General features: G+C 40.0%; 1 protein-coding gene across 3 annotated transcripts in view; it reads left to right on the forward strand.

The window, feature by feature from the left end:
- TARBP1 (tRNA guanosine 2 -O-methyltransferase TARBP1) overlaps positions 1–25752 on the forward strand; it is a 48633-nt gene that overhangs the window by 10755 nt on the left and 12126 nt on the right. For 2 of the 3 annotated variants that reach the window (XM_078383148.1, XM_078383147.1), the window contains exons 9-21: positions 330–419; positions 2056–2194; positions 11896–11995; positions 13756–13925; positions 15235–15332; positions 16253–16414; positions 17967–18157; positions 18566–18818; positions 18917–19105; positions 21949–22148; positions 22310–22381; positions 23270–23467; positions 25347–25467. In XM_078383148.1, the coding sequence (XP_078239274.1) occupies positions 330–419; positions 2056–2194; positions 11896–11995; positions 13756–13925; positions 15235–15332; positions 16253–16414; positions 17967–18157; positions 18566–18818; positions 18917–19105; positions 21949–22148; positions 22310–22381; positions 23270–23467; positions 25347–25467 (1983 nt within the window). The remainder of the gene's footprint in view (positions 1–329; positions 420–2055; positions 2195–11895; positions 11996–13755; positions 13926–15234; positions 15333–16252; positions 16415–17966; positions 18158–18565; positions 18819–18916; positions 19106–21948; positions 22149–22309; positions 22382–23269; positions 23468–25346; positions 25468–25752) is intronic. The other variant, XM_072993313.2, reaches the window with a different exon arrangement.

The following is a 25752-nucleotide window of genomic DNA, read 5'->3' on the forward strand; positions in this document are numbered from 1 at the left end:
TTAAAGTCTACTTTAATCTTGATCACTATATTCTGAATTTTAAAAAATTAAGCTAAAATGAATATTGGTTACTAAAATTAACACTGTTCTTTTCATTTTAAATGAGCATTAGAGAGTAAGAGTTTGTAAAGCGTTGTATCATCAGATATGGTTAAGTGAACGTAACAAAAATGTATGTTTTTCATTGAATCAATGTGACGGAGTGATAATTTGCTTTTTTCTGTTTTATATAATTTATAAAATAACAGTATTTTGTTTCTGCTGTAACACTGAACAGAACATGTGTTTTCTTCGTTTCTATTGAACCCCACTTCAATTGGTTTATTTAGGAGAAAGTATCCCTTTCAGATATTTCAAACTTCATTGTATCCCTGAGACCAGATGAGTCATTAGGGAGAGGGACCACATTGTGGAGAGAGGTAAGAGAAATGGAATTGGAGGACGAAGCTAATTGCTCAGTTGTGTGTTTTGGGGATATCTCTCCTGATCATGGAGACAGTATCTAATACTTATGGGATCAGCAATATGAATGCACAGCCTGGCTTCTTTCCTGCTGCAGCCCTTTAAAAAGCCTCTTGTGCAAAACAAGGAGAACCTGTAGAAAGGCCTGGGCTGTCATGTGGGGACTGTGAGGAGAGTGGGAAATCACAGGCAAGAGGGTTCCATGCAGTATGAGCGAACAGGCCAACATAACCTGCCTCTTCTCAGTTTTCAGTTCTGTTATTTCAGCCTCTTTCTCTACATGTCCAATCTCAGACCTTTCCGAAGTGTCCTCTGAACCTCAAGAGAGGCTTCTTGGAGATGTAGGGGGTCACAACAGAAAAAAAAGCAAAGGTTTGGGAGACTTCTGCATTAGTGGAATCCTCCTTGAAATTCTTTGGCTCCAGCAGCTACTTAATCTTAAATATTTTTTCTGATATTAATAACATCATTTCAGTGTTGAAATACAACATCTGGCCATTCTGTTTTGCCATATTTATTATTATTACTTTATAAATCTCTTTATCATATTAGGGCAGTGTATAGGCAGGAAAAATGAGCAATACACTAGAATGCATTTTTGAGAACAAAAGCTGCAAATAACATTTGAAAAGAGAAATAACCCTTTGATCATGTTGGAACAAATAAAAATGTTTTCGCTTGGTGCTTAGAGGATAGCAGTGTTAACATTAGACTCTCCCTTGGGAAGACATTCAATAGGTTGGGCTATACAACTTCCTCTTTGGTATCTATGGCATTAAGAGAGTGATTAGGATGTTCAGTTTTAGCCAGCAGTGCTATAGCAGTTCAAATTTTAGAATTCACTCATATCTAAATAGATTGGTGATGTATGTGTTTGGTTTACAAGATTTCAGAGATAAGCTAAAATACTTCACTAGCTGTAAGCAGGCAAATACAATTTACAAATAGTTTGTAAAACAGCTTAATGATAGGCTGGAATAATACTATATATACTTGAGTATGAGCCTAGTTTTTCAGCACAATTTTTTTTTTTTTGCTAAAAAAGCACTCCCTCGGCTTATACTCAAGTTAGTGTCAAAATTACATGTTCTCCCCTGCAGTGCGGGTGTTCCCCGGACTCCCCCGCTCATCTATGGTCACCTGTAGCCTCTGTGGGTGGTCCGATGACCCGAGTTAAGTACACTGCATTTCCGCTTCCAGGACATTCCTATCCTCCTCCTGCTGCATATCTATGTACCCACCTTCCTCCTCCACCCTCCGTCTCCCTCCATCTTGTTACACAGCAGTAGAGCAGTAGATAATTGCAGCATCCGGTATGAGTCCTCCCTCCGCAGGCAGTGAAGTGTGTCTCGCAGCTTAGAAGGGCAGTATCTTCAAAAACATTTAACCTATGATGCCTCAATTAATATAATTTTATTGGTAATCTATTTTTATTTTTGAAATTTACCAGTAACTGCTGCATTTTCCACCCTCGGCTTATACTTGAGTCAATAAGTTTTCCCAGTTTTTTGTGTTAAAATTGGGTGCCTTGGCTTATATTCAGGTTGGCTTATACTCGAGTATATACAGTAATTTGTTTTTTTCTCCCCTTAGCTTTGCGATTGGTTGCTTATAAATGACAAACACTTTCGAAGACCTTTAAATTGCAGTTTACCAGAAGACAAAACTGTATTAAATACCTATGTGCAACTTCTTATGGAAGATTATCTGAAAATACCAGTTACAGCAGATTGTAAGTAGTTGTGAAAATATTGTAAATGATATTGTGTATTAGCTTAGTAAGGAGATCAGTAAAATTGTTTTAGAGGATAAAACTTTATTTACTTTAAAAGTTCCAAGTTGACCAACTTAGCATCCGTGCTACAGCTGACCAAGTCTGGGCCTGGTTGTTGCCTGGATGAAGAACCATTGCAAGATTCTTGTACTGTGCTTAGAGTTCTATGAATGAGTTCCATGGAGGAATACCAGACATCTATATGAAATATACATACATGAGTTAAACTAGCAAAATTATGACATTATATGGATAACACCTGCCTGTGACAAATTACATGATTGGTTTTTAGCTGCCCAGAGTGGTCGAACAGACCAGATGGGTGGGAGGCAAATCAATCAATCAATCAATCAATCAATCAATCAATCAATCAATCAATCAATCAATCAATCAATCAATATCTGTATCTGAAGATGTCCATACTAGCCTATATCAGTTGGTGTTCTTTGTTTTGTTTCTCTTTGATTTCCAAAGTAATGTTTTTTTCCTGGATACCTTAGTAGAGTGCCTAGCAATACAGAATTCCCTTCTGTGTGGGTGGCCATATTTCACCACTCCCTTATTGGCATAGATTAGGCATCCTTCAGTCTCGTGAGACTATGGTAATGTGCTCTGAATAGAGGACTTGGAACGGCGTCTAGTGTGGCTGAGGAGGCCAATTCGAGAGTGACAATCCCTTCCACACGGAAGACAAGTACAATCTGTCCCCTTCCAGCTCCCTGATTTTGCTGGTTTCAGGACTTCCTCTTTGCCTCGGCCTGCTGGACAAGCGTCTCTTCAAAATGGGAGAGGCCATGATGCACCACCTGCCTCCAGGATGAATGCTCAGATGTCAAAGTTTCCCATCTGTTCAAGTCCATTCCTAAAGCCTTCAGATCCCGCTTGCAGATATCCTTGTATCACAGCTATGGTCTCCCTCTGGGTTGCTTTCCCTGCACTAATTCTCCATACGGATCTTTTGGAATCCAACCATCGGCCATTCTCATGACATGCCTGAGCCAACATAGACGTCGCTGTTTCAATAATGTATGCATGCTAAAAATCCAAGCTCGTTCTAGGACTACTCTATTTGGAACTTTGTCCTGCCATGTGATACCAAAAACGTATATGAAACGTTTTAAACTTCCTCTCCTGCTGTGCACAAAGGGTCCAGGACTCACGGCAGTACAGGAGTGTACTCAGGACACAGGCTCTATAGACCTGGATCTTGGTATATGCTGCCAGCTTCTTATTGAGTCATGCTCTCTTTGTGAGTCTAGAAAACATGGTAGCTGCTTTGCCAATGTGTTTATCCAGTTCAACATCTAGGGAGGGGGTCTCAGAGATCGAGGTGGACATCCAGTCTTGGGAAGGATTGTAAAAAGGATATCCCTGCTAACCAAGTCAAAGGCCTTTGTAAGATCTATGAAGGCCACAAAGAGTGGCTGTCGTTGTTTCCTACATTTCTCCTGCAACTGTCGGAGGGAGAATACCATGTCAGTGGTGGATCTATTAGCTCGAAATCCACATTGCGATTCTGGAGAGACTCTGTCTGCAAGCACCTGAAGCCTCTTCAGCACAACATGGGCAAGCAGCTTCCCTACAACACTGAGAAGAGAGATGCCACAGTAGTTATTGCAGTCGCCCCTGTCTCCTTTGTTCTTATACAATGTGACAATGTTTGCATCCTTCATGTCCTGTGGTACTCCACCTTCGCTCCAGCAAAGACAAAAGACTTATACAGCTCAGTGGTGATGATCTCTTTACAGCATTTCAGCAGGGATGTTATCCTTCCCAGGTCTCTTGCCGGAGGTGAGGAAATCCAAGGCTGCTTTTATTTCCGCTAAAGTTGGTTCGCTGTCCAACTCTTCCAAGACAGGAAATGTTGAAGGTAGCAGGAAAAGAGGAAGACCAAAGATGAGGTGAATCAACTCCATAAAGGAAATTGTAGTCTTGAGTTTGCAAGGGTTCTTAAAGACAGGACATTTTGGAGATCACTCATTCATAAAATTGTGTAAGCCAGAGGTAAAACAAAAAGCAAAGCAAAGCATGTTGGTTATATACCACCCCATAGCACTTATATCACTTTCCGGGCAGTTTACAATTTAAATATGCATGCTAGACGTTCCCCCACCCCCAGCAAGCTGGGTATTCAATTCACCAGCCTCAGAAGGATGGAAGGCTGAGTCAACCTGGCACCGGCTACCTGGGATTGAACTTGGGTCGTGAGCAGAGTTTTGGCTGCAGTACTGTAGTTTAGCCACTGTGTCATGCGGCTCCTTAACACAAGACTCCTCGTGTTGTGTGTGTGTCAGCATACAAACACAACAGTAGCCTATCCTGTCATTTCTCTTGGCAAACCTGTTTTGAACCCAGGGGAATTTTGGAAATCCTAGTTGACATGATATACAGATCTGCTGTTCAAAGCAAAATGTCAAAAGTCCCATTGGTGCACAAAACCTTCAGCGTGCATGAAGTAGTTCTTTAGGTAAAAGTAAAGGTTCCCCTTAACAATTTTTGTCCAGTCGTGTTCGACTCTAGGGGGCGGTGCTCATCCCTGTTTCCAAGCCATGGAGCCAGCGTTTTGTCCGAAGACAATCTTCCGTGGTCACATGGCCAGTGTGACTTAGACACGGAACGCTGTTACCTTCCCACTGAGGTGGTCCCTATTTATCTACTCGCATTTACATGCTTTCGAACCTCTAGGTTGGCGGGAGCTGGGACAAGCGATGGGGGCTCACTCCGTCGCGTGGATTCGATCTTACGACTGCTTGGTCTTCTGACCCTGCAGCACAGGCTTCTGCGGTTTAGCCCACAGCGCCACCACGTCAGATCTGATATATTAATTTCTTGAGATTTAAGCCTCATTAAAATTATTTAGCATATTGTTTTCTGATATTACTGATAACAGGGTGATACTGATAACCTATGTTCTAGAACAAAGTCCAGGTAAATAATTAAAATCACAGAATTTTTAAAAACACATTTCTGACTTGTCAGTTCTGTGAAGCATGTTACACACTGTTTAATTGTTTATTTTCATTTAATTTTTTTCCCCTGAGATTCTTGTCACAGATTTAGTTACTGAAACACTTCTAAATCCCAACCATTGTTATCTTCTCTTGGTGGAAAAAGAATCAGTTATATTGTATATACATTTCAAGACATTCAGTCAAAACAAAGCTTGTGAAATGCACTGGTTAAGTGAGATGAATCCCAGTCTAAGTATGTTTGGAATCAGCTTGCCTGTTAAAATCCATGCTGTGATAATCAAAGGTTGTTTCATACTAACTATTTAAAAGTTAGTTTTTTTAAAAAAAGAAACACCTATTGATGTATATGAGGATTTGTTTTATATAAAAGGGCAACAGACTTTCCCTTCAGACATGCTGCTTTCCTTCATTCGTGAAAGTAATTTTGGTGCTATTCGATGCTTCTGACTCCCCCACTGTATTTTTGTTGTATTCAGGGGGAAAACTTATTATAAATCATCATAGTTTCAATCTTTTTGAAAACTTTGTGTATAACACAGTAATTAGGACAGTGGGTCAGATGTTGAAATAACAGCATGTATGATTTATGATTGAATGTCCTCACGGGGTCTTCAAAGGTTTGAAGAAATGTTATGATCTTTTGCAGTTAAAATAGAAAAAAAAAGAGTGAATAAAAGAAACCAAGAAAGGAAAGGAAACATAGAACAAAACCTTGATTTCCCTTGCTTGTTTGTGTCAAACATGGCTTTTCTAACCTACGTCTCCATTAAAAAAAACAAAAGTAAAACCAAGGTGAGCAATAACTGTCTCATAACTAGGCCTGAAGCCAGATTGAAGTGGGTCAAGAACCTCTGGAGAGGAGAGACCATAACCTGCTCTAGAACCTTCCCCAAGAATGGGATATTAGATATTAGTCAGTAATTACAGTGGTGCCCCGCATAGCGACGATAATACGTTCCGGATAAATCGTCGCTATCCGGATTTGTTGCTATATGGGGCAAAAAACCCCATAGGAACGCATTAAACTCTGTTTAATGCGTTCCTATGTGGGGGAAACTCACCATTATGCGAAGATCCTCCATAGGGGCGGTCATTTTTGGTGCCTCTAAAGCGAGGCAACACAGCAGGCGGCCATTTTGGAACCGCCGATCAGCTGTGCGAAAATGGGGCCTTTGGGAGGACCGCGGGGGAGGGCTCCCCTGCGGTCCTTCCGAAGCCCCCACCGGCATTTTTGCCTAGCTGAGCGGTGGTGGTTTCAGAAGGACTGCAGGGGAGGGTTCCCCCACGGTCCTTTGGAAGCTCCTGCCGCTCAGCTGGGGGAAAATGCCGGCGGTGGCTTTGCGAGCATCACGGGGAAGAGCTGCCCCGTGGTCCTTCTGAAGCCCCTGCCGGTCAGCTGGGGGAAAATGGGGCCTATGGGGAAAAATCGCAAAGCAATTTTTCCCCATATGCAACATCGAAATGCGATCGCAAAAAAGCCATCGCTATGCCGATTCGTCGTTAAACGGGGCGCCCGTTAAGCGAGGCACCACTGTATTCAGTATTGTGGGGTCCAAAGAGGGCTTTTTTAAACGAATGATCTTACTATTGCCTTCTTGAAGCAAGATGAAATCCCTTTCTGTTGCATCAGGCATTCACTGCTCCTCCTACCCAATCAACTAGCCCCTTTCTCATGGCTTTTATGAGCCAGGAAGGCCAAGGATCCATCAGGCACGTGGTAGCCCTTACCTCCTCGAGGATCCTGACCACATCATCAGGTTGCAGCAACTGAAACTCATCCATTAACACAAGAAACAGGGGACACTGTTACATTCACAGGGCCTGAAACAGCTACCACAACCCAAGAGAGAGTGCAGCTCAACTTAAATCTTTAAGGAGAAAAGGTTACAGTTTTTAAAATTGAAGACAAGATTGAAGTAGTGATTAAAAAGAATTGTGGCATCAGCGCCTATGGAACTGAAACTATGAGACGTTTCCAAACCTCACAAATTTTCTTGGTGCCATCGACAAAGAGTTGTCTGAGGAGGACAGATTACTTATCACACAACATTTGGAAAATGTGTAGCATAGTTTCTGTGAATATGTTCCTGGTACAAGCAAAAACTGGATTAGAGATCAATTTTTAGTTAATGTATATGAACTAGAGGGGCTCATAGGAGCAGGGGAAGACAAGCTCATAGAAATATCCACAGGTGGTGCTCTGAAACTGCAGTTCAAGGAACAAGCAGTCCCTTCCAAATTTCACCTACAAGCAGACTTTCCAGAACTATCAAAGAGACCTATGAAAGTATTGATGCATTTTGTAATGACATACTTGTGTGAAAAATCATTCTCTGCTCTAGTTTATCTTATAAGTAGAGAAACCATTTGAAAAACATAAGAGTCAGAACTCAGAATTCAAGTTTCAGCTATTAAGCCTGATATAACAAGGCTTGTAAGTGGAATGCAGCACCAGCCTTCTCATTCATTATACAGTGGTGCCTCGCTTAGCGACGTTAATCCGTGCAGCAAAAACCGCTGCTAAGCGATTTCATTGCTAAGCAATTTTAAAAAGCTCATAGAAACGCATTGAAACCCCTTCAGTGCGTTCCTATGGGCTCAAAAACTAACCTTATGCAAAAATCCTCCATTGCGGCAGCCATTTTTGGTGCCTCTAAAGCGAGGCAACACAGCGGGCGGCTATTTTGGAACCACCAATCAGCTGTGCGAAAATGGGGCCTTTGCGATGATCACGGGGAAGCGATCATCGCAAAGGTCCGCCGATCAGCTGCCTGAAAATGGGGGCTTTGCGATGATCGCTTCGCTGCGATCATCGCAAAGCGAATTTTCCCCATGGGGCCATCGCAAAGCGATCACTTTTGCGATCGCAAAACAGCATCCCAAAGCGATTTCTTCACTATGTGGAGAGACTGCTATGCAAGGCACCACTGTACTTATATGAATAGGATGTATTCGCTTTTTCCCACCTGACTTGTGTTTAATTAGGTACAATTTTGTACAAATTATATTCATGTCGTTATTTAGCTTTCATTTTCGTGTGACATTTTGTATAGGTGTATATTAATGATTTTATATGCTTGTAATTTCAGTTTCACCAGCAAGAATTTATTATTATTATTATTATTATTATTATTATTATTATTATTATTATTATTATTATTATTATTATTATTATTATTATTATTATTATTATTGGTGGTGGTGGTGGTGGTGGTGGTAGTAGTAGTAGTAGTAGTAGTAAACAATACCAGGCACAGTCAATCAACATTATAAAACACTGAGTGGTATACAGGTTTTAACCAAAAATGTAAGGTCTGTTAAATATTGATGCAGTATGTATGCTGTTCCTAATATTGCTAATTTTTGTAGTTGCTGCTGTGATGCTGATGACAATGATTAAATTTGTATGGAATCATTCCAATAAAAATATCATAATAGGAGTGTGAGCACTAACAGATTAACTTATTTCTCCCTTCTCTCCAAATTTGAAGACCCCTAATAAGAAACTTTAAATAAATATTTTATGCACTTTAGAGTTTTAAATCTTCAGTTAAGTCTTAGTGGCAAAAAAAGATATTTATTTATTTAACTTATATGCCACCCACACTACCCAAAGGTCCAGAGGTGGGATTGACCCGGTTCGCACCGGTTCCATAGAGGTGGTTGTTATTTTTTATTTTAGTTCGGAGATCCGGTTACTGGCCTGAGATGAATGAAGCTGGAGGAGCCAGGTGACCAGCGACGAGCGGGGGAGGGAGGGGGGCTATGTGTTTTTTTTCAAGTTAAAGATAACTAAGGCTGTTGCTCTGACAATTTGAGGAGACAAATGGCAGGCAGATTGCTTAATCAAAAACAGGAAGACAGCTATCAGTTTTTTAACACTAGTAAGATTTACCATCAGGCCAGAGTTGAAGAAAGCAGATCAACATATCAAAGAGAAATCAAAACTATCCAGACATTCAGGCTGGGGGCTGGAGGGACTGCAGGAGGAGGAGGGACTAAAGCATACTAATCAAGGATTTGTGACCAGCATCTTCAAGAGGACTGTGTTGAGATAGGTTTAAGTTTCAAGCTTTCATTTTTGAGATTATTCAAGTAAGTAAGTATAATACATAAAAGGCAAACTATGTTTAAGTATAAAGCTGGCTTTTTATTAACTATTTCCCTGCCTTAGCTGTTTGCCATGCAGTCTTGACTCTGGCAGGCAAAGACTTTTGTGGTAGGCTTTTTTAACATGCAAACTGCTGTGGAGAAATGGAGGGAGGGAAATGAAATGGGATTGCTTTTTTAAATTTTTATCATGTAAAATATATTTTCAAAATTATTTCAGCAGGATTCCCTTTAGAACCTTTTAGCATTTATGTATTATTGCATCTTTATGCTGCCTTATAGTGGGATGTAAAAAAAAATATTTATCATTGTGTCAGGGTTTGTGAACCACTGGAGACACTCTGCAGGGAGAAAGATGGGTTAAAAATAAAAACAAACAAACAAACAACCCAAGGCTCCAGGGTTTTAAAAAAACGGATACTTCTATTTTTTGAAAGAAATAAATACCTGAACTTTGGAGAAAAAAGGTCAGAAGCCTGTTGGTGATTAATTAGTTATTTAGATTTTCAGGGAGGGAACATGCCACTTTTTCCATTGGTATGCAGAAATCTAGTATTTAGGATCTATGGAAAAACTAATGGGGAACCAGGCTCTATCAGGTATTATATTTTATTATGATGATAAAAAATTTAAAAGTGGCTAAGGGCATCTATTTGCGAAGGCTTTCATGGCTGGGATCTGATGGTTGTTGTGGGTTTTTCAGGAAGAACAATTTTCAGAACACGGCCAAAGAGCCCGAAAAAAACCGACAACAAACAATTAAGGGAATAACCTTTCAACTTTCTGGAACTGGCAGTTAGATGCATAAAAAACCTGTTGTTGCTGTTATTGTTATGTGTCATCAAATTCCCCCCTACTTAGGGTGCCCCTAGGAATGAGCAATCTCCAACATGGCCTGGCCTCAACAGCCCTGCCCATCTATTGCAAACTCAAGCTTGTGGTTTCCTTAGGGAGTAGGTCTATCTTGCATTTGGCCTTCCTCTTTCCCTGCTGCCTTCTACCTTTCCCAGTATTATGGTCTTTTTCAATCTATGCCTGCCTTCTCATGATGTGCCCGAAGTAGGACTTTTCCACAGAACCTGGAATGGGGAAGGATTAAATGATTGTGGCATTGTTCAGAGACCAGTTCACATCCCAGGGTGGCAGCCCTCTCTTGCTTGTGCTACAGAAAAAGCTTCATTATTACTATTACTGTTGCTCTGGGGTAAGAACTTTTTTCCACGAAGGGGTCAGAGAATTTGAGAGTTATTCTCAAGTTCATCTTCGCTTTACATGTGTGTTACGTGCCATTCAAGATGACCCTAATGGGCCTTTCAAGGCAAGTGAGGTTCTCCTTCTTCTTCCTTCCCTTCTTCCCACACAACTACCTTCCTTGTTTCCCCAGAGCAGGGAATAGAGATTAAACCTGCACTGTATGGGGTTACACAGCACTCTCCCTGAAAACTAAGGCTTGTATTTTAGGACTCTTCCCTGAGGACTTGTGTGGGGCTGAAGGAGAAAAGGGGCAGCAGAGGAGGACAGAGGAGATGAAAATGGAAGGTGGAAATTTGGGGAAGACAGTGGAGGGGGGGGAGTCTTATGTTTTTGGTGAAACTGTGGCATGAAGGAAAAGTGGAAAATGAGAAGAGGAAGCAGCTGCCAGGGCTCTGAGGGAAGCCATCATCACTTCCAGCGCCGCCAGCAACACCAACACCCCCAAAGCGACTGACGAGGAGAAGCGGTGGGTGCGGGGTGGAGGGGAAAGATGGAGATGGAGGAGACCTCAGAGGAGTCAGTAACTGAAGGACCGATTGAGGTGGTGGGGGTGAGGTGGAGTGGCGACAGACTGAAAAGGGAACATGCCTTCCAAGCCAGAAGGAAGCGGGGGGGGGGGAAGAACTCCACAACAGGTGCGCAAAGGCGGCCTCCAGGTAACAACAAACAGGGCTATCAGTCATTTCAGGAGCAGGAAAGGGGAGGGAAGCATTTTTTACTGATGAGCTATAGGGCAAAATAGGAGGTAAAGGGAAGGAGAGATGTGTCAGTTCTCTGTCAAACTTGGTCATAAGCACCCACTGTGAGGTGTGTGTTTGTGTGTGTGTTTTTGGCACATGCCCATGGTAAGGGTAACAGCAGCAGTATGCCCAAACAGATGCACTTATCCAGATGTCTTAATTATGTGAGAAGTAGTTGTGATAATAGGCAGTAGGGGGACCACTGTGGAAGAAATCCTCATCAGATCCCACTGTCCTGGGCATTTACTTACTTATTTACATATTTATTTACATATTTATTTATATATTTACATATTTATTTATTTATTTATTTATTTATTTATTTATTTATTTATTTATTTATTTATTTATTTATCTATCTATCTATCTATCTATCATTAGGACATAGAACCTGTTGTTAATTTATTTGAATCCCACCACTGCAAAGGTCTCTATTTAAGGGGGGGCATGGTAAAGAAAAGGTTAAGAACTGTTGAATTAGAATATTTATAATTGAATTAAATAGCTTTCAGCACATCCATGTACATCAGTGCAACACTTAATTTCTTTTAAGTTATGTATACGTATATATTCACATTTACAGCAACAGAAGGTTCCCTGATGCCTGATTGGACTGATGCCAAACTTGTAGCTACAGTGATACTTCTGACTGCAGATGTGGAAGAAATGAGGCATGGATACAAGTAAATATTGTTCCATGTATATAATTGTGTTTTAAGTGCAGTAGGATGCCCCTATCCATGGGATCAATATTACCCATTGCCTGAAAATATTAAATTTAAAAAATTCGCAATGATGTGGAAATCCATGATGTAATTACCAGAACTGACCACTAGAGGGGCCTCAGAGAACTCTGTGCATAGGGTTCACTATTATCTGTGCATTTTTAGAATCTGTGCGTGGGTGGGGGGAAGCTTGGAACCAATCCCCCATGGATACTGCAGTTCTACTGTATCCTGTTTTTTTTAATTATTATTACATTTGTCAGTGTGAAAGACAATTAAACAAGTTTTGTCCCGTTAGTAAAAATAGTCCAGGGGAGAATTACAACAAAAGCAGTTATAATAATTCATATCTTTCATAGGAATATGTTGTATAGAAGGGAGTCAGCAGGTAACTGAGATAGAGAAATATTTTAAAATCTGATTTATATTTTTAAAATATTTTGTATACCATGGTTTTAAATTTTAATTGCTTTTAAAAAATTAATAGCTGGTTTTAAATTTTTGTATGCCACCTGAGGTAACCAGCAGGGGAGAAAAGTAGTATAAAAATCGAGCACAGAGAAGGATATCCCCAGTTTAAGTCCCCAGATCTTAAAAGTGTTGTAGTTTGCCGTTTGTTCTGTGAGTGAGTAGCTGGGAAGTCTATCGATCTGCGCGGTCATTCTTGAATCCAGCTTCTCAATGTGGTTATTAAAAGGAAGGTTATTAGAAGAAAGCGGCCAGCTCTGTCCCACCCACCCCTTTCTCAGTTGTAGACCTGAAAAAGTAGCAGAAACCTTCCCCTTAAGAGTCAGGCATGGGGAGAGCAGCGTCTGAAGAGAAGGAGTGCCATCCTTCTCTCACTGTGTTGACAAAGCTGAGCAGGATTTCAGTATAAGGCAGTTTAGGAATGAGGTTAAGCTTGAATGTTGTGGGAATCATATTCTTCCCATCTTAAATTACAGTAAGGCACTAAAACAGGCATGATATGCCATCCAAATGACACCACAGAAGGAAAGTTGGCTGGAGAACCGTGATGGTTTATAAGGTAATTGAAAGTGGCTTGGTGGGGCCAAATAGTGTAAATACATTTGGTCTCACTGTTGCGTCTGGTCAAATAAGCTTTGTTGGCTTTTGAAACAATACAGAAACAGAGACATAAGCAGAGTAAACGTACATAGGATAAACAATAAATAACCCTTAGTGCTTTTGAAAGGTGGAGGTGTGTCTTTGGTGACAGTAACCTGCCTTCCGTTGTAATACAGTGGTGCCCCGCTTAACGATGTTAATTCGTTCCAGCGAAACCACTGTAGAACGAAAACGTCGTAAAGCAAAAATAAAAAACCTATTGAAACGCATTAAAACCCGGTTAATGCGTTCCAATTGGCTAAAAACTCACCGTCAAGCGAAGATCCTCCATACGGCGGCCATTTTCTGTGGCTGTATAGCGAGGAATCCGTCCCTAAGCACAGCGGGGAGCCATTTTGAGCACCTGGCGGCCATTTTGAAAACCCGACGATTGTCGTAATGCGAAGACAGGGAACCGATCATCGCGCAGTGAAATTCCCCCATTTAAAACATTGCGATCACAAAAACATTGTCGTGAAGCAGATTCATTGTAATGCGGGGTAATCATTAAGTGGGGCACAACTGTATTAATGAATGTAGCTTATCTACTTAGAAATCTGCAAAGCAGACAGTAGAGTATGTTTATCATTTCTATGTTTGTGTAATACCAGGGGCAGTACAGAACGGGTTGAGCTGAAGTGTCTCCTAAATCCTCTGCTGGATGTCTTGCTGAAGCTTGGCGCTAATCCATACATCTCTTCATTGAAAACCAATAAAAGCCTACAGCTGCTATTGAAGCTACTGCAATTGTGTTCAGTCAAGTGTTCCAGCCCGCAAGCTGGTCAGTGCTGTATCTTCAGAATGATGCTTTTACCAATTCTAATCCTCTAAATGGCGTAACTAGTGACAAGCAACTGAACGACGTAACCAGTCGTAATAGTTCATGCTGAAACATGAATTAATAGCTCAGATCTTGCCAGGAGGTGAGACTGAGGAGCCTAACGCCGCAGGAGGCCCGGAAGGAAAAAACAAGAAACTGGGCCTTCTCGGTGGTGGCTCCTCGTCTTTGGAATAGCCTCCCTCCTGAGATTTGCATGGCCCCTTCCCGGGGCATCTTCAGACACCAACTGAAAACCTGGCTGTTCAAGCAAGCCTTTCCTCCATCCACCATCTGATTTTGTTTTTTGTGCCTTCTCCCATCTGGATCGTTGTGTTTTTTAGTAATATGTTGTTATGGTTTTAAACTGTATTTAGATTTGATATGTTGTTACCCGCCCAGAGTAGTCGGTACGACTAGATGGGCAAGCTATAAATGTAACAAATAAATAAATAACTAAAGATCAAGTGGTGATACAAAAGCTTCCAAAGCATCTTAGAGCAGTGGTCCTCAGCCTTGGGTCTCCAGATGTTCTTGGACTACAACTCCCAGAAGCCTTCGCCATCACCTGTGCTGGCCAGGATTTCTGGGAGTTGAAGTCCAAGAACATTTGGAGACCCAAGGTTGGGGACCACTGTCTTAGAGGGTATTAAAGTATCCCTAACAAATATTAGCTTTGATACAGGGACAATATAATATGTGTTCCTTTTTTCTTATTGTATGAATGAGAATTCTCTCCCCCCCCCCCCCAGTATTACTGGTTTTTAAATATATCTTTATTTCGTTATGTTGACAGTTTAGATAATCATTCAAAATGACCCCCAAGAGCTATTCCACTCTTAGAAACTGGAATAAAAGATAGTGCATTCCATTTTAATCTTAAAATATGTGTTTTGAAGATGACATTGAGCTGGTGTCTCGGTTGGTGGAAGGCTTCTCTCAGTGGAGTATGGGAAGGAACACGTCTCCTGATTTCCCACTCCCCCACCCATCTGTTCTGAAGGGTTGGAGGAGCTTCAGAAAAGATTTGGGATAAATGTGATGCCGCAAGGGGAGGAGAAAGTCAAACCTGTTCCCCTTTGCTCTGGCAAAAGCTACCCATCAATTGGATCCATATACCAAACTTTGGCTTTAATCTTAGATACTGTATATTCAGTTGTATCTTTTACCCATGGTAGAATATACTGTCTAGGGTTCTCAATTAGATTTCTGTTTTATAGCTTTGGGAGAAATACATGTGTGTAGTATTTTAATATAATTAATTTTTATACAGATGGAATAACAACATTTCTCCAGAAGGCATTGTTGCCTGCTACAGAAAGTATTTTGGATTTTTTCCTCAGAAGATTTGCAGCTCGTGAATTGAACACTGTGAGTCATCCGTGCAGAGATTAGTTTGGAGAAATTGTATTTGTTCTTATTCTGCAAGGAAGCAATATTATTGCTTCCTTGCAGAATGCTGAGAAAATTGTCTAAAGAGTAAATTGTTTTTTTTTTTTTTTGCTGTGTTTGATAATTGTTTACCAAAGCAGAAAATTTAAAATCTCTTTCCAACTTTGTAAAAATATTTGGAACCATGTGCAAAAAAAAAAAAAAAAAGTTTGATGGATTTTATTTCATTTTTGTGTGGCTTCGGTAGAGAAAAGCCTTTGGGAGTGTGTGTGTGTGTTGGGGAAGGGAATAATTAATTGATATTCATTTATGTAATGTGTCTTGGTTGATACTTTACTATGGAAAAACAGTGTCCATTTAAATATGGTGCCAGACTTGATTTATAAGAGTGTTGGAATAATGTGTTGCAGTGTTTAGCTGTCGGAACTCTGAAGCTTATGTAACTGGGATGGAAGGGGAGTAAGGGCTGATGAACAACAATATTGGCAACCCCTGGTCTGCTCTGGCATGTTGACTGCCTGCACACCAGGATGTGAACGGTAGAAATATCTAGGCTTTGTTGATCTCCTGTGGTATCCCTCTGCAGGAGAAGACCTGGGTCCAGCGAACTGCAGAAGTAGTTTTGTATGTGTGGATGTCTATGTCAGCAACCATTCATCCTGTATCACAAAGTAATTCTAAACTTGAGGGTTTTGAACATTTGCTCCTGAGATGTTATAGGGCAACCTGATGATGAGGAGTTGGGGGAATGTTTAAAAAAACTTATTGTGCTTCTGTAAAATAGATCTGTGGATTTCATTCATAAATCATATGGCTTAAAGTAATTATTAGAAATGTTTTTCTGTCTTTTTTGGGATTTTTAAAATGGAGTTCTGTAAAAAGGTATGCATTCATTTCAGATCTCAGATTTGCAGCACTGTAACTTGTATCTGGATGTGTTGTCAGAGATAACAAGCTTCTGCTCAGTCACTGGCTGGAATATGGGACCTTCTGTCTGCCGTTTCATCTCCTCTCTGATAGATGCCTCCCTCTGCAATCTGCAGGAGATAAGCAGTGAAGAGGTAATCTTGAAAGTCCTAAAACAGGAAGCTGAGTCATAACCTTACACTTCATACAAATGTTTTCACAAAATAATATGTTGTGCTTTCCATGATAGTAAACATCCGAGATAAGTGCAATTTAGTTTCAAACCTTGGCTTTGCTCTAGCATTCACCGAAGAAAACCTGATAAATACCATGTTAGATACAAAGACATTTTAGAAAACTAATTGTTTCCAATTCTTTCCTTGAAACTTACACAAAATTCCATTTATTAACAGAAAGCAGATTTATTTATTTTTAAAATTGTATTTATGTTTTGCCTTTCCCCCTATATATATTGTAACAAACATTATGATAAATAAATTACAATATCAAAAAAGATTAAATAATTCAGAAACATTCATGTTTAGTGTTCTAGATCAGTGGTCCCCAACCTTGGGCTTCCAGATGTTCTTGGACTTCAACTCCCAGAAATCCTGGCCAGCAGAGGTGATGGTGAAGGCTTCTGGGTGTTGTAGTCCAAGAACATCTGGAGGCCCAAGGTTGGGGACAACTGTTCTAGATAAAATACGTAGTAGCAGATGTGCAAATACTGATTTGTGCATCTGGCAAACCCCTGTGATCTCTCATGTGACCTGCCACGCTGCATTTGAAAAGGATGGGAAAACTGGGTTTTTATGACCCCTAAGTGTTAACTCTTTGGATTCAAGCCAGCTCCAAATTTAGCTAAGAAAAAAGGAATATAAATAGTAAGCCTGCCTACTCTTGTACATGCACGTGCATGCGAATTTAGCACTTTTAAGGGACTGACATCTAAATAATAGTTTTTTAAGTGTTAATAGAATGAAGCATTATTAGAATAGATTATGCCTGTTATTGACCAAAATGCATGATCTTTATCAGATACTTCCAGTCTTTTCTCTGGACAGATTCTGAAATTGCTTCTGTTATTATGGTTGCAATTGAAAATGTAACATACATTTCAGTCCAGTGTCACAAATACTTGGTTAGTTATGTTTGGAGACAGCAGACCCATTAAAATCAATGGTAGCTTGTCATTCAGCCTTGACAACCCAAGTACCACTGAATCGGTGGACTTCGTCCAGGTCTGAATCCTGCCTATTAAGCTTAGAGTTTGAACCTGGTTACCTCAGCTTATGGTGAATTAGATGTTACAAGTCTGACATTAAATGTAAGCATGTTCTCTCTGTCTTATTATATGTATATTTTATATCTATGAGGAACAACATTCCAAAAGAGAATCTTCCCTTGACAGTTCCTTCCAGCCCTGTTTTAATGGGCTCTTTCACTGTACACAAGCCCTCTTTTACCATACAGGCTTTTGCCTGTAGTCTGGCCCCCAGTGGAAACATCCTGCTCCGTCCCCATAAAGATAAAGAAAACCATTTGTGGTGGGGGAAAAAGTATACTGCTCATGATTTGTGCTAAAGATATTTTAATCTGTATTCAAATCAGTAGAAACATCTTTATTGATGCATTTCCCCCCATCATTCATTGGAGAACATTGTAATAAGTTTACACAGTGATGTGACTTTGTGCCTTCAATTTTAGGACACAAAACTTGGGAAACAGATTCAGAAGGTAGTGAGCATGGCATCACTGTCTGTGGTTTGTAAAATAATCCGTCAGAAGCCAGCTCTTCATCTTGAATCTCTGCCATCTGTTTTCATCTTGAAGAAATCTATTTCCTGTTTTCAACTTAACCATGTGTTAAAGAAACCTTGCTGTATGGAAAAAAATAAGTATGTGTGTTAATTTAAGTATTTTACTCAAATACTCTAATATTCTAAATTTTTAATCTGCTTTCTTTACTCCTACCTTAATCCAAAATGCAGAATAACTTGGTGACTTCTTTATCCTTCTGACTTTTCAGTTCCTGATGTGTTCCTATTATCACATTCCTACTTAGTAGGTAAGGATTTTAGGGCTTAACTAACCTTGTAGTCATAAGCACACTTACTTGGAAGTATGTTCCCAATAAGTGTCTGTAGGGTTGTGCTGTTAATGAAGTGCTGTTAGTAGATCTTGATCACTAGTCAGATATTAAATTTAGTCTCTATTTTGTTTGAGGAACTACTTAGACACCTTAAGTCTTTTTGTAAAAGAATTACAGTCTCCAAAATGACCTACAGGTATTCTTACCTTTACAGTTCTCTTGAGGAACCAGTGTCTCATCAAGGATGGGGAAAAGTTGTAGCACGCTACCTACATGATCAGTGGGTTTGTCTTCATTTTGTCATGAGTGGTTCTCAAAGCCAATCTAAGGACAAGAATCTGGAACAATTTTTGCCTGATCTTCAAAGGTTTACAGAAATCTTTCAGGCAGCATTAGAAGCACTAACAGTTCTACCATCTGATCATGTTTTACCTGTGCTGCATTGCATGAAAATAATGACTTCCAAGGTAAATTATTTAAAATGATGTATTTGTTTATAATATAGTTTTGATTATTACTATTATTTTGTCACAAACTATATATTATTTCTTCTTTTTGGCTGTAGCTTCTGGAATCTTCTGAATCATTGTGCATTCAGGCTTTTGACTTAGCATGGAAAATTGTAGTTTCTCTGTGCAACACACAGCTGATCTTTTGGCCTAATTTAAAGGCTTTTGTTCAGTTTGTGTTTGATCCTGAAATTCTTGCTGCTGCAGCAAAGAACAAAACCCAAATATACATGAAGATAAAGGAGGTAAAATATTTAAATCTCATGGCTAAATTTTTGTTGTCAATGGTTGCATTTAGATGATTCTGTTTCTACTTCAGCCGAGATATGTATGTGCTCTTGCATGGCTCTTTTGCGCACTGCTGAGCTGTGATTACACCAGGAATTGTGGATGTGAGCTTCAGAACAAGGTTTAATCTGGGGCATTAAACCTTGTTCTGAATTTGATTTAATATCCTAGTTTATTCTGAAGCAGCTAAGTAGTGTCTTCTACTGTCTAGGTCTATACAGTAAGCAGAAATGCTCATGCATATCTTGCCTCAACAAGCTTTTTCTGTCTCTGTGGAAGAACAAGTTTATGAGAAATGAGTTTCTTGATTTTTGTCCAACATGTTCACATAGAATATAAGCTTTTAAATGTTAACATTAAAACTCTAATCAATCTTTGTGTAAGAATGATCACTGGAGATAATATCTTTGTTGCCATACTTGGTGTGAGAATTGGAACAAGATTTTTCATTCCTATCATAATGAATTAAGAGTTATAGAAGCGTATGTCCCGGATCCGTTTCAGTCGGGCTTCAGGCCGCATCATGGCACGGAAACGGCATTGGTTGCCCTGCTGGAGGGTCTACTTAGGGAGGGTGTCAGGGGCAAAATGTCCTCCTTGATATCTCAGCCGCCTTTGATACTGTTGACCATGGTATTCTCCTGGGGAGGTTCTCTGAGTTGGGGATTGGTCGCCTTTCTCTCACTTGGCTCCGGTCCTTCTTGGAGGGCAGTCTTTAGAGAGTGCAACTTGGGGCGAATGTACAGTATTGGCCCCGGGGTCCCACAGGGTTCGATCATCTCCCCAATGCTGTTTAGCATCTATATGAGGCTGTTGGGGGGTGTCATCCGGGGATGTGGAGCTTTGTGTCGCCAATACACTGATGGCATCCAGCTCTACATCTCCTTTTTCCCATCTACAGTGGATGCTGTTCTGTCCCTTGGATGCTGCCTAGAGGCCGTTATGCAATGGATGCAGTCGAATGGACTGAGGTTGAACCCTAACAAGACAGAGGTCCTGTGGGTGGGTGGCCCCGATGTCAGTAGTTTGGGGAACTCCCTCTCTTTTTTGGGGTGTGTGTGTGACTCTCACCACAAAGAAATTGGTTTGCAGTCTAGGGGTCCATCTTGACCCGGCGCTTACCATGGAGACCCAGGTAGTGTCCGTGGTTTGGTCTACCCACTTACATCTTTGGTGGATCACCCAGCTGCATTCCTATCTAGACACGGGGGCGCTCACCACGTTGGTCCATGCGCTTGTAGTCCCAAGAATAGACTACTGTAACACTCTCTACGTGGGGCTTCCTTTGAGACTGATGCAGAAGCTTCAGATGGTCCAGAACATGGCGGCCAGTCTATTAACAGGGGTGAAAAGATTTTACCATATTTCCCCTATACTGGCCACCTTACACTGGCTACCTATTCACTTCCGCATTGATTACAAGGTGTTAACCATTACATATAAAGCCCTTAATGGTTTAGGACCTCGATACCTGGCAGGGCGCCTTCTTCTGCTCAGCTCTACCCATATCACCCACTCCAGTCAGGCTGGGTGGCTGAGGGGCCTAACGCCAAGAGAGGCCCAGTGGGAAAAAAACAGAAATCGGGTCTTCTTGGCAGTGGCCCCTCGGCTTTGAAACAACTTACCTGCTGAGATCTGCCTGGCTCCCTTGCTGAGGGCCTTCAAGACTAACTTGAAGTCATGGCTATACAGGCAGGCCTTTCCTACAGCCATTCCTTAGCCTATCTCCTCTTTTCTTCTTTTTCTTTTCTCTCCTTCTTCCTTTTCTCCCCCCCCCTTTTCTTTTTTCCTTTCCCATCTTGGGTTAATCTGGATTTTACCTTAGTTTTTTTTTTCTATTATATGTAAACCACCCAGAGTAGACCCATTCTAGATGGGCGGTATATAAATCTAATAAATAAATTTTTTAAAATATAAATTATGTGTTTTTCATTAGTACTTCAAGTCCAGATAAATAAAAGTGTATTGAACTTCTTAAAACACATGAAAAAGTAGGAGAAAAACATTAGAAAGAATCAAGTATCTTATGTTAACATAGTACTGCACATTAACATACTACTATGCATCCTCTCCATCACCCTTTTTACCACCTTTATTGCCATCTGTTTTAATTTCCCTAATCATGTATTAATTTATTTTTTATCATGTTTTTAATATTATTCCTTATAGAGTGGCCTGGTTGCCAGATGGTGAGGGATATAAATTCAATTAATTAATTAATTAATTAATTAATTAATTAATTAATTAAATAAATAAATAAATAAATAAATAAATAAATAAATAAATAAATAAATAAATAAATAAATAAATAAATAAATAAAGTCTCACATATTTTGAAAATGTACAGTATGTAAAACTGTGTACTTGAGCAGATTCTTGTTCACACATTGGACTTCCCCTCCTGTGTCCCTACAACCCTTCGAAAACAGCTCATCACAAGAGATCTGAGGTGTGTTCCACCAGTGGCCACACACATTTGGATGCAACCATGTGGTCAAGTATCCTTTAGGGCTTGCCTAGCTAGTGGAACTGTGTCTGTCTTCAGAAAGCATATAGACAGCAGTAGTTCTTCCTTCCACAAGCAGCCCCTCATGTTTCCCCAAAGCCTGCTTCCGTGCTCCAGAGGGCTGAAAGACTCTCTTGGTAAACCTTTTAGGTGTCATGGATGGCTGCAGGTGGGAGGGAAGGAGAGGAAAATCATTTAGTGTTTTCACTAGTGCAACGTTGTATTTAGGCTTTGGCTTGTGTGTTTGTATTTCTTATTAAGAAATAAGGCTATTATTTCTTTTCCTCCTCTTAGATCATGTTTCAGATGATAGAAATGTCTTCTACAAAAACGGGAGTGTTAAATGTACTTTTGAGTTATTGTTGCCAATCTTGGGTATGTCCAACTCCTGCTGACACAACTGTTGCAGAAAACGCCTTTTCAAATGCTTTGAATTATAGCGAACTTCTTATAGAGGCATGTTTGTTTGGAACTGTTTTCAGACGCGATCAAAGGTAAAAAAAGAGAGAAATATTTACTGTATATGGGGAATATTTCCTCTTGACTTACTGGCTGTATAGCCTAAACTGTAGTAAGTTATATTAAATAAATGAACAGTCCTTATTCTCCCCCCCCCTTTTTTTCTTCACCTTTTAAATAACAAACTAATACCAAGACTCATCCAGGAGGTGTGTGCTTTTGTAGAAGGCCTTGGATCTGGATGTGCAGCAAATGTTGTTACAGAGAGGTCAGTATTTATTTTATTTGGTTTTGAAATAACACTCAGCTTTGTGCCACTTTCTCCTCCATACTTCTTTGGAAACCTTTCAAAGAAGTATGATAATAAATGAACTCTATGATTGTATATGTTCCAGCTTATTAAATGTATGCATGAGATGTATGCAAATACATATTTTGATATTGATCCTGAATAAACCCAATCATCAATATAGGCATATTACAGCTTTTCTTCAGAATCATAGTTTAGCTGCAGTGTGTTTAACAGTAGGCTGCTAAGAGCTGACTGTGAAAAAGAAAGAACAAGGTAAATATACCTTGGTTGTTTTTAATACAACGTGCCTGTAATCCAAAGAACAACATGACAAGCTCTGTTCAACTCAGGGAACGTCCACCTTCTGTATTTTGAAGTGTGGCCCTCCATACCACATGGCATATCCCATCGGAAATCAACAAGCATTCCTAAAGCAGTTTGTGGCATGGGCCTAAACCCTCATCCCACCTAAAGTATACTTCTTGAACTGCTGGGATTATGATTCAATAGGTCTGCTGTGGTTCGAACTGGCAAATAAAATTTCGAACCACGGCACGAGGTTCTGCTGTTTATAGAAAACAAAAATTAGTAGGAATGGCCAAACTGTTTGAATACATCTAAAATAGATTTTGGCTCCATTGGCTGCTCCAGCCGGAGACAGAGTACAGTGGTGCCTTGACTTACGAACTTAATTGGTTCCAGAACTCTGGTCGTAACTCAAAATGGTTGTAACTCAGAGCAGCATTTTCCATTGAAATACATTGAAATGCAATTAATCCGTTCTGGCCGAAGGGAAAAAAATTACTAAAAAAAAAAATCACTGCAAGACTCATCGGAAACACGATTAATCTCTTCTGGCCAAAGGGAGAAAAAAAGAAAGAAAAGTAATCAAGCGTGCAAGACCCATCAGAAATGCAAAGAAAACAAAGCAAAAGGCAAGCAAAGCAAGCAGAGCACATCAGAAATGCAAGGAAAGCAAAGGAAAAAGCAAGGGAAGCAAGCAGAGCACATCGGAAATGCAAAGAAAGAAGAGGTGTCGGCATCTTTTTTTTTCTTTGCAGAGTAAGATACTATTCTCTCTTCTGCATTGAAATAATTTTAGCAAGGAACAGGGTTTTCCATTGTATATGTTACAATGGTTTTTCCATAGTTTTTTTGTGGATTGCTTCAATAGGATTAATAACTTCCTTCTCAAAGCTGATTTTGGTAGGGCATTTTATTCTCATCTGTCTGTAAAATCTGCAGGAGTGCTGTTTAGTCCTGCAGTCTATACTGCATGACTAAAACAGCATGCTTTCAGAGTGCTCACAACTCAAGCTAGAGTTGTAAGGCAGTTGCATATGTCTTAGGGATATCTGATAAGCTGTTTACACAGTAAAAAGCATTTGCTTTCAAAAAAGTGAGTGCACAAGGCAGCAGGCAAGCAGGACTCTTTCTCCTTCTACACCTTACCTCACTGCTGTTCTGCTGCTTTTAAAGCAATTTTTCCCCCTGGCATGGGAGAAAATTCCTCAAAGCTCAAGAGTGCAACAACATAATTCAGGGAAGAAGGCTAGGTGTTACTCTCTTTCTCTGCACACTCTCTTTTGTGTAAGATGTAGATTCCACAAATCTATTTTGACAGAAACATTTAAGTAACATGTTCTTGCTCTCCCACTTCTAGTTTGGATACCAGTGAATAATTATTCCAGAAAGTGAGGTTTCATGCTCCAAAGTTCCCTTCTCAGTTTTACTCACAGGAACGAAAAAGGTTTAGCTAAGACACAAGAAAATATTGTATTGTTCCATTTGTCATAATAGGACAAAATTCTTGCAGGGAAAAAAGATCTTCATAGGTTTGAGAACTGGGCTGAAAACATCAGAATGAAATGTAACAGGTAAAGTTCTACAGCTAGGGGGAAAAATCAAATGCACAGTTACAAGATGGGGGATATTTGGCTCAGTATTACTATGAGTGAGAAGGATCTTGGAATTGTTGTAGATCAAAAGCTGACTATGAGCTAATAGTGTGATGTGGCTGCAAAAAAGGCAAATGTGATTTTAGGATGTATAAACAGAAGTATAGTCTCCAAGGTTTATGAGGTACTAATTCCTCTCTATTCAGCACTGGTTAGGTCTAATCTAAAGTGCTGTGTCCAGTTCTGATCACCACACTTTAAAAAGGATGCCAATAAACTGGAATAATTTCAGAGGAGGGCAAAAAGTATTATCAGGGGACTAGAAATCAAACCCTGTGAGGAAATACAGAAAGGGCTGGGCATGTTTAGCCTTGAGAAAAGAAAAATGAGTGGAGATATGATAGTACTTTTCAAATACCTGAAAGGTAGTCATACAAAGGAAGCACAGGATCTGTTCTCGATCATAACAGAGTAGAAGGTATGTCATAATGGTTTCAAGCTAAAGGAAGCCAGATTTCGGTTGAATATTGGGAAAACCTTCTTAGTTGTTAGAGCAGTGTGACAGTGGGACCAATTAGGAGGTGGTAAGAACTCCAACGCTGGAGGCATTCAAGAAAAAATTGGACAACTATCTATCTGATCTACTTTGATGGATTCTTGCATTGAGCAGGGGGTTGGACTCGATGGTCTTAAAAGCCCGTTCCAACTCATTTGTTCTGTGAAATAATCTGTGTGAGGTGGTCTCATATCAGAAGCTGGATTTTTCCTTGTTTTAATTTAACTTTACAAAATATTCCACTTAGGCATGTACAGTCTTGTGCTGATTTCAGGGGATGCAAGTTCCATGGATTTCAGTGGGACTTGCTCCCCTGTTGATATTTTGGGCTCTTTTAATGAGAAATGCAAGGTAAAAATATTTTAAATAAACAATAAATAAATAAATACGTGCATGGTTGCGGCCTCAGTTTTCAAACCAGTAGTCAATATTATTGGGAAAAGTGTGATACCTAGTTCTGACACATATCTACTGTAATTTGTTACAGCGTGAACAGAGATGACCATTACGTGAGAGTTTGTGCTGTAAAATTTCTCTGCTTGTTAGATGAGTCAAATACATTGCACAAGAAGTTTATAGAAGACTTTGTTATTAAACTACTTGATAAAGTAAGGATCTTTACGTTCAAATATTCATGAAAATGCTAGATCTTGTCAGCTGCATGCCTGTCCTCCATACAGAGAGAGGATGGATTGTTCCTTACACTTCTGCTTGCTTGTTTGCTTGCTGTAATTGCAGTTTATACTAAACATAAGATAGATAAATGGCATTGTTTCAAATGATGCTTAACATCTGAGTACTTCTATTTAAATTTTACTGGCATGTTCTGTTGCTGCTCTAGCTAACCTCCAAATAGTTTTCCTAGAGAACTGAAAAGTTAAAATGGGGTTTTG

This window comes from Pogona vitticeps, chromosome 1 (genome assembly GCF_051106095.1).
Source record: "Pogona vitticeps strain Pit_001003342236 chromosome 1, PviZW2.1, whole genome shotgun sequence".
Classification (NCBI taxonomy): domain Eukaryota; kingdom Metazoa; phylum Chordata; class Lepidosauria; order Squamata; family Agamidae; genus Pogona; species Pogona vitticeps.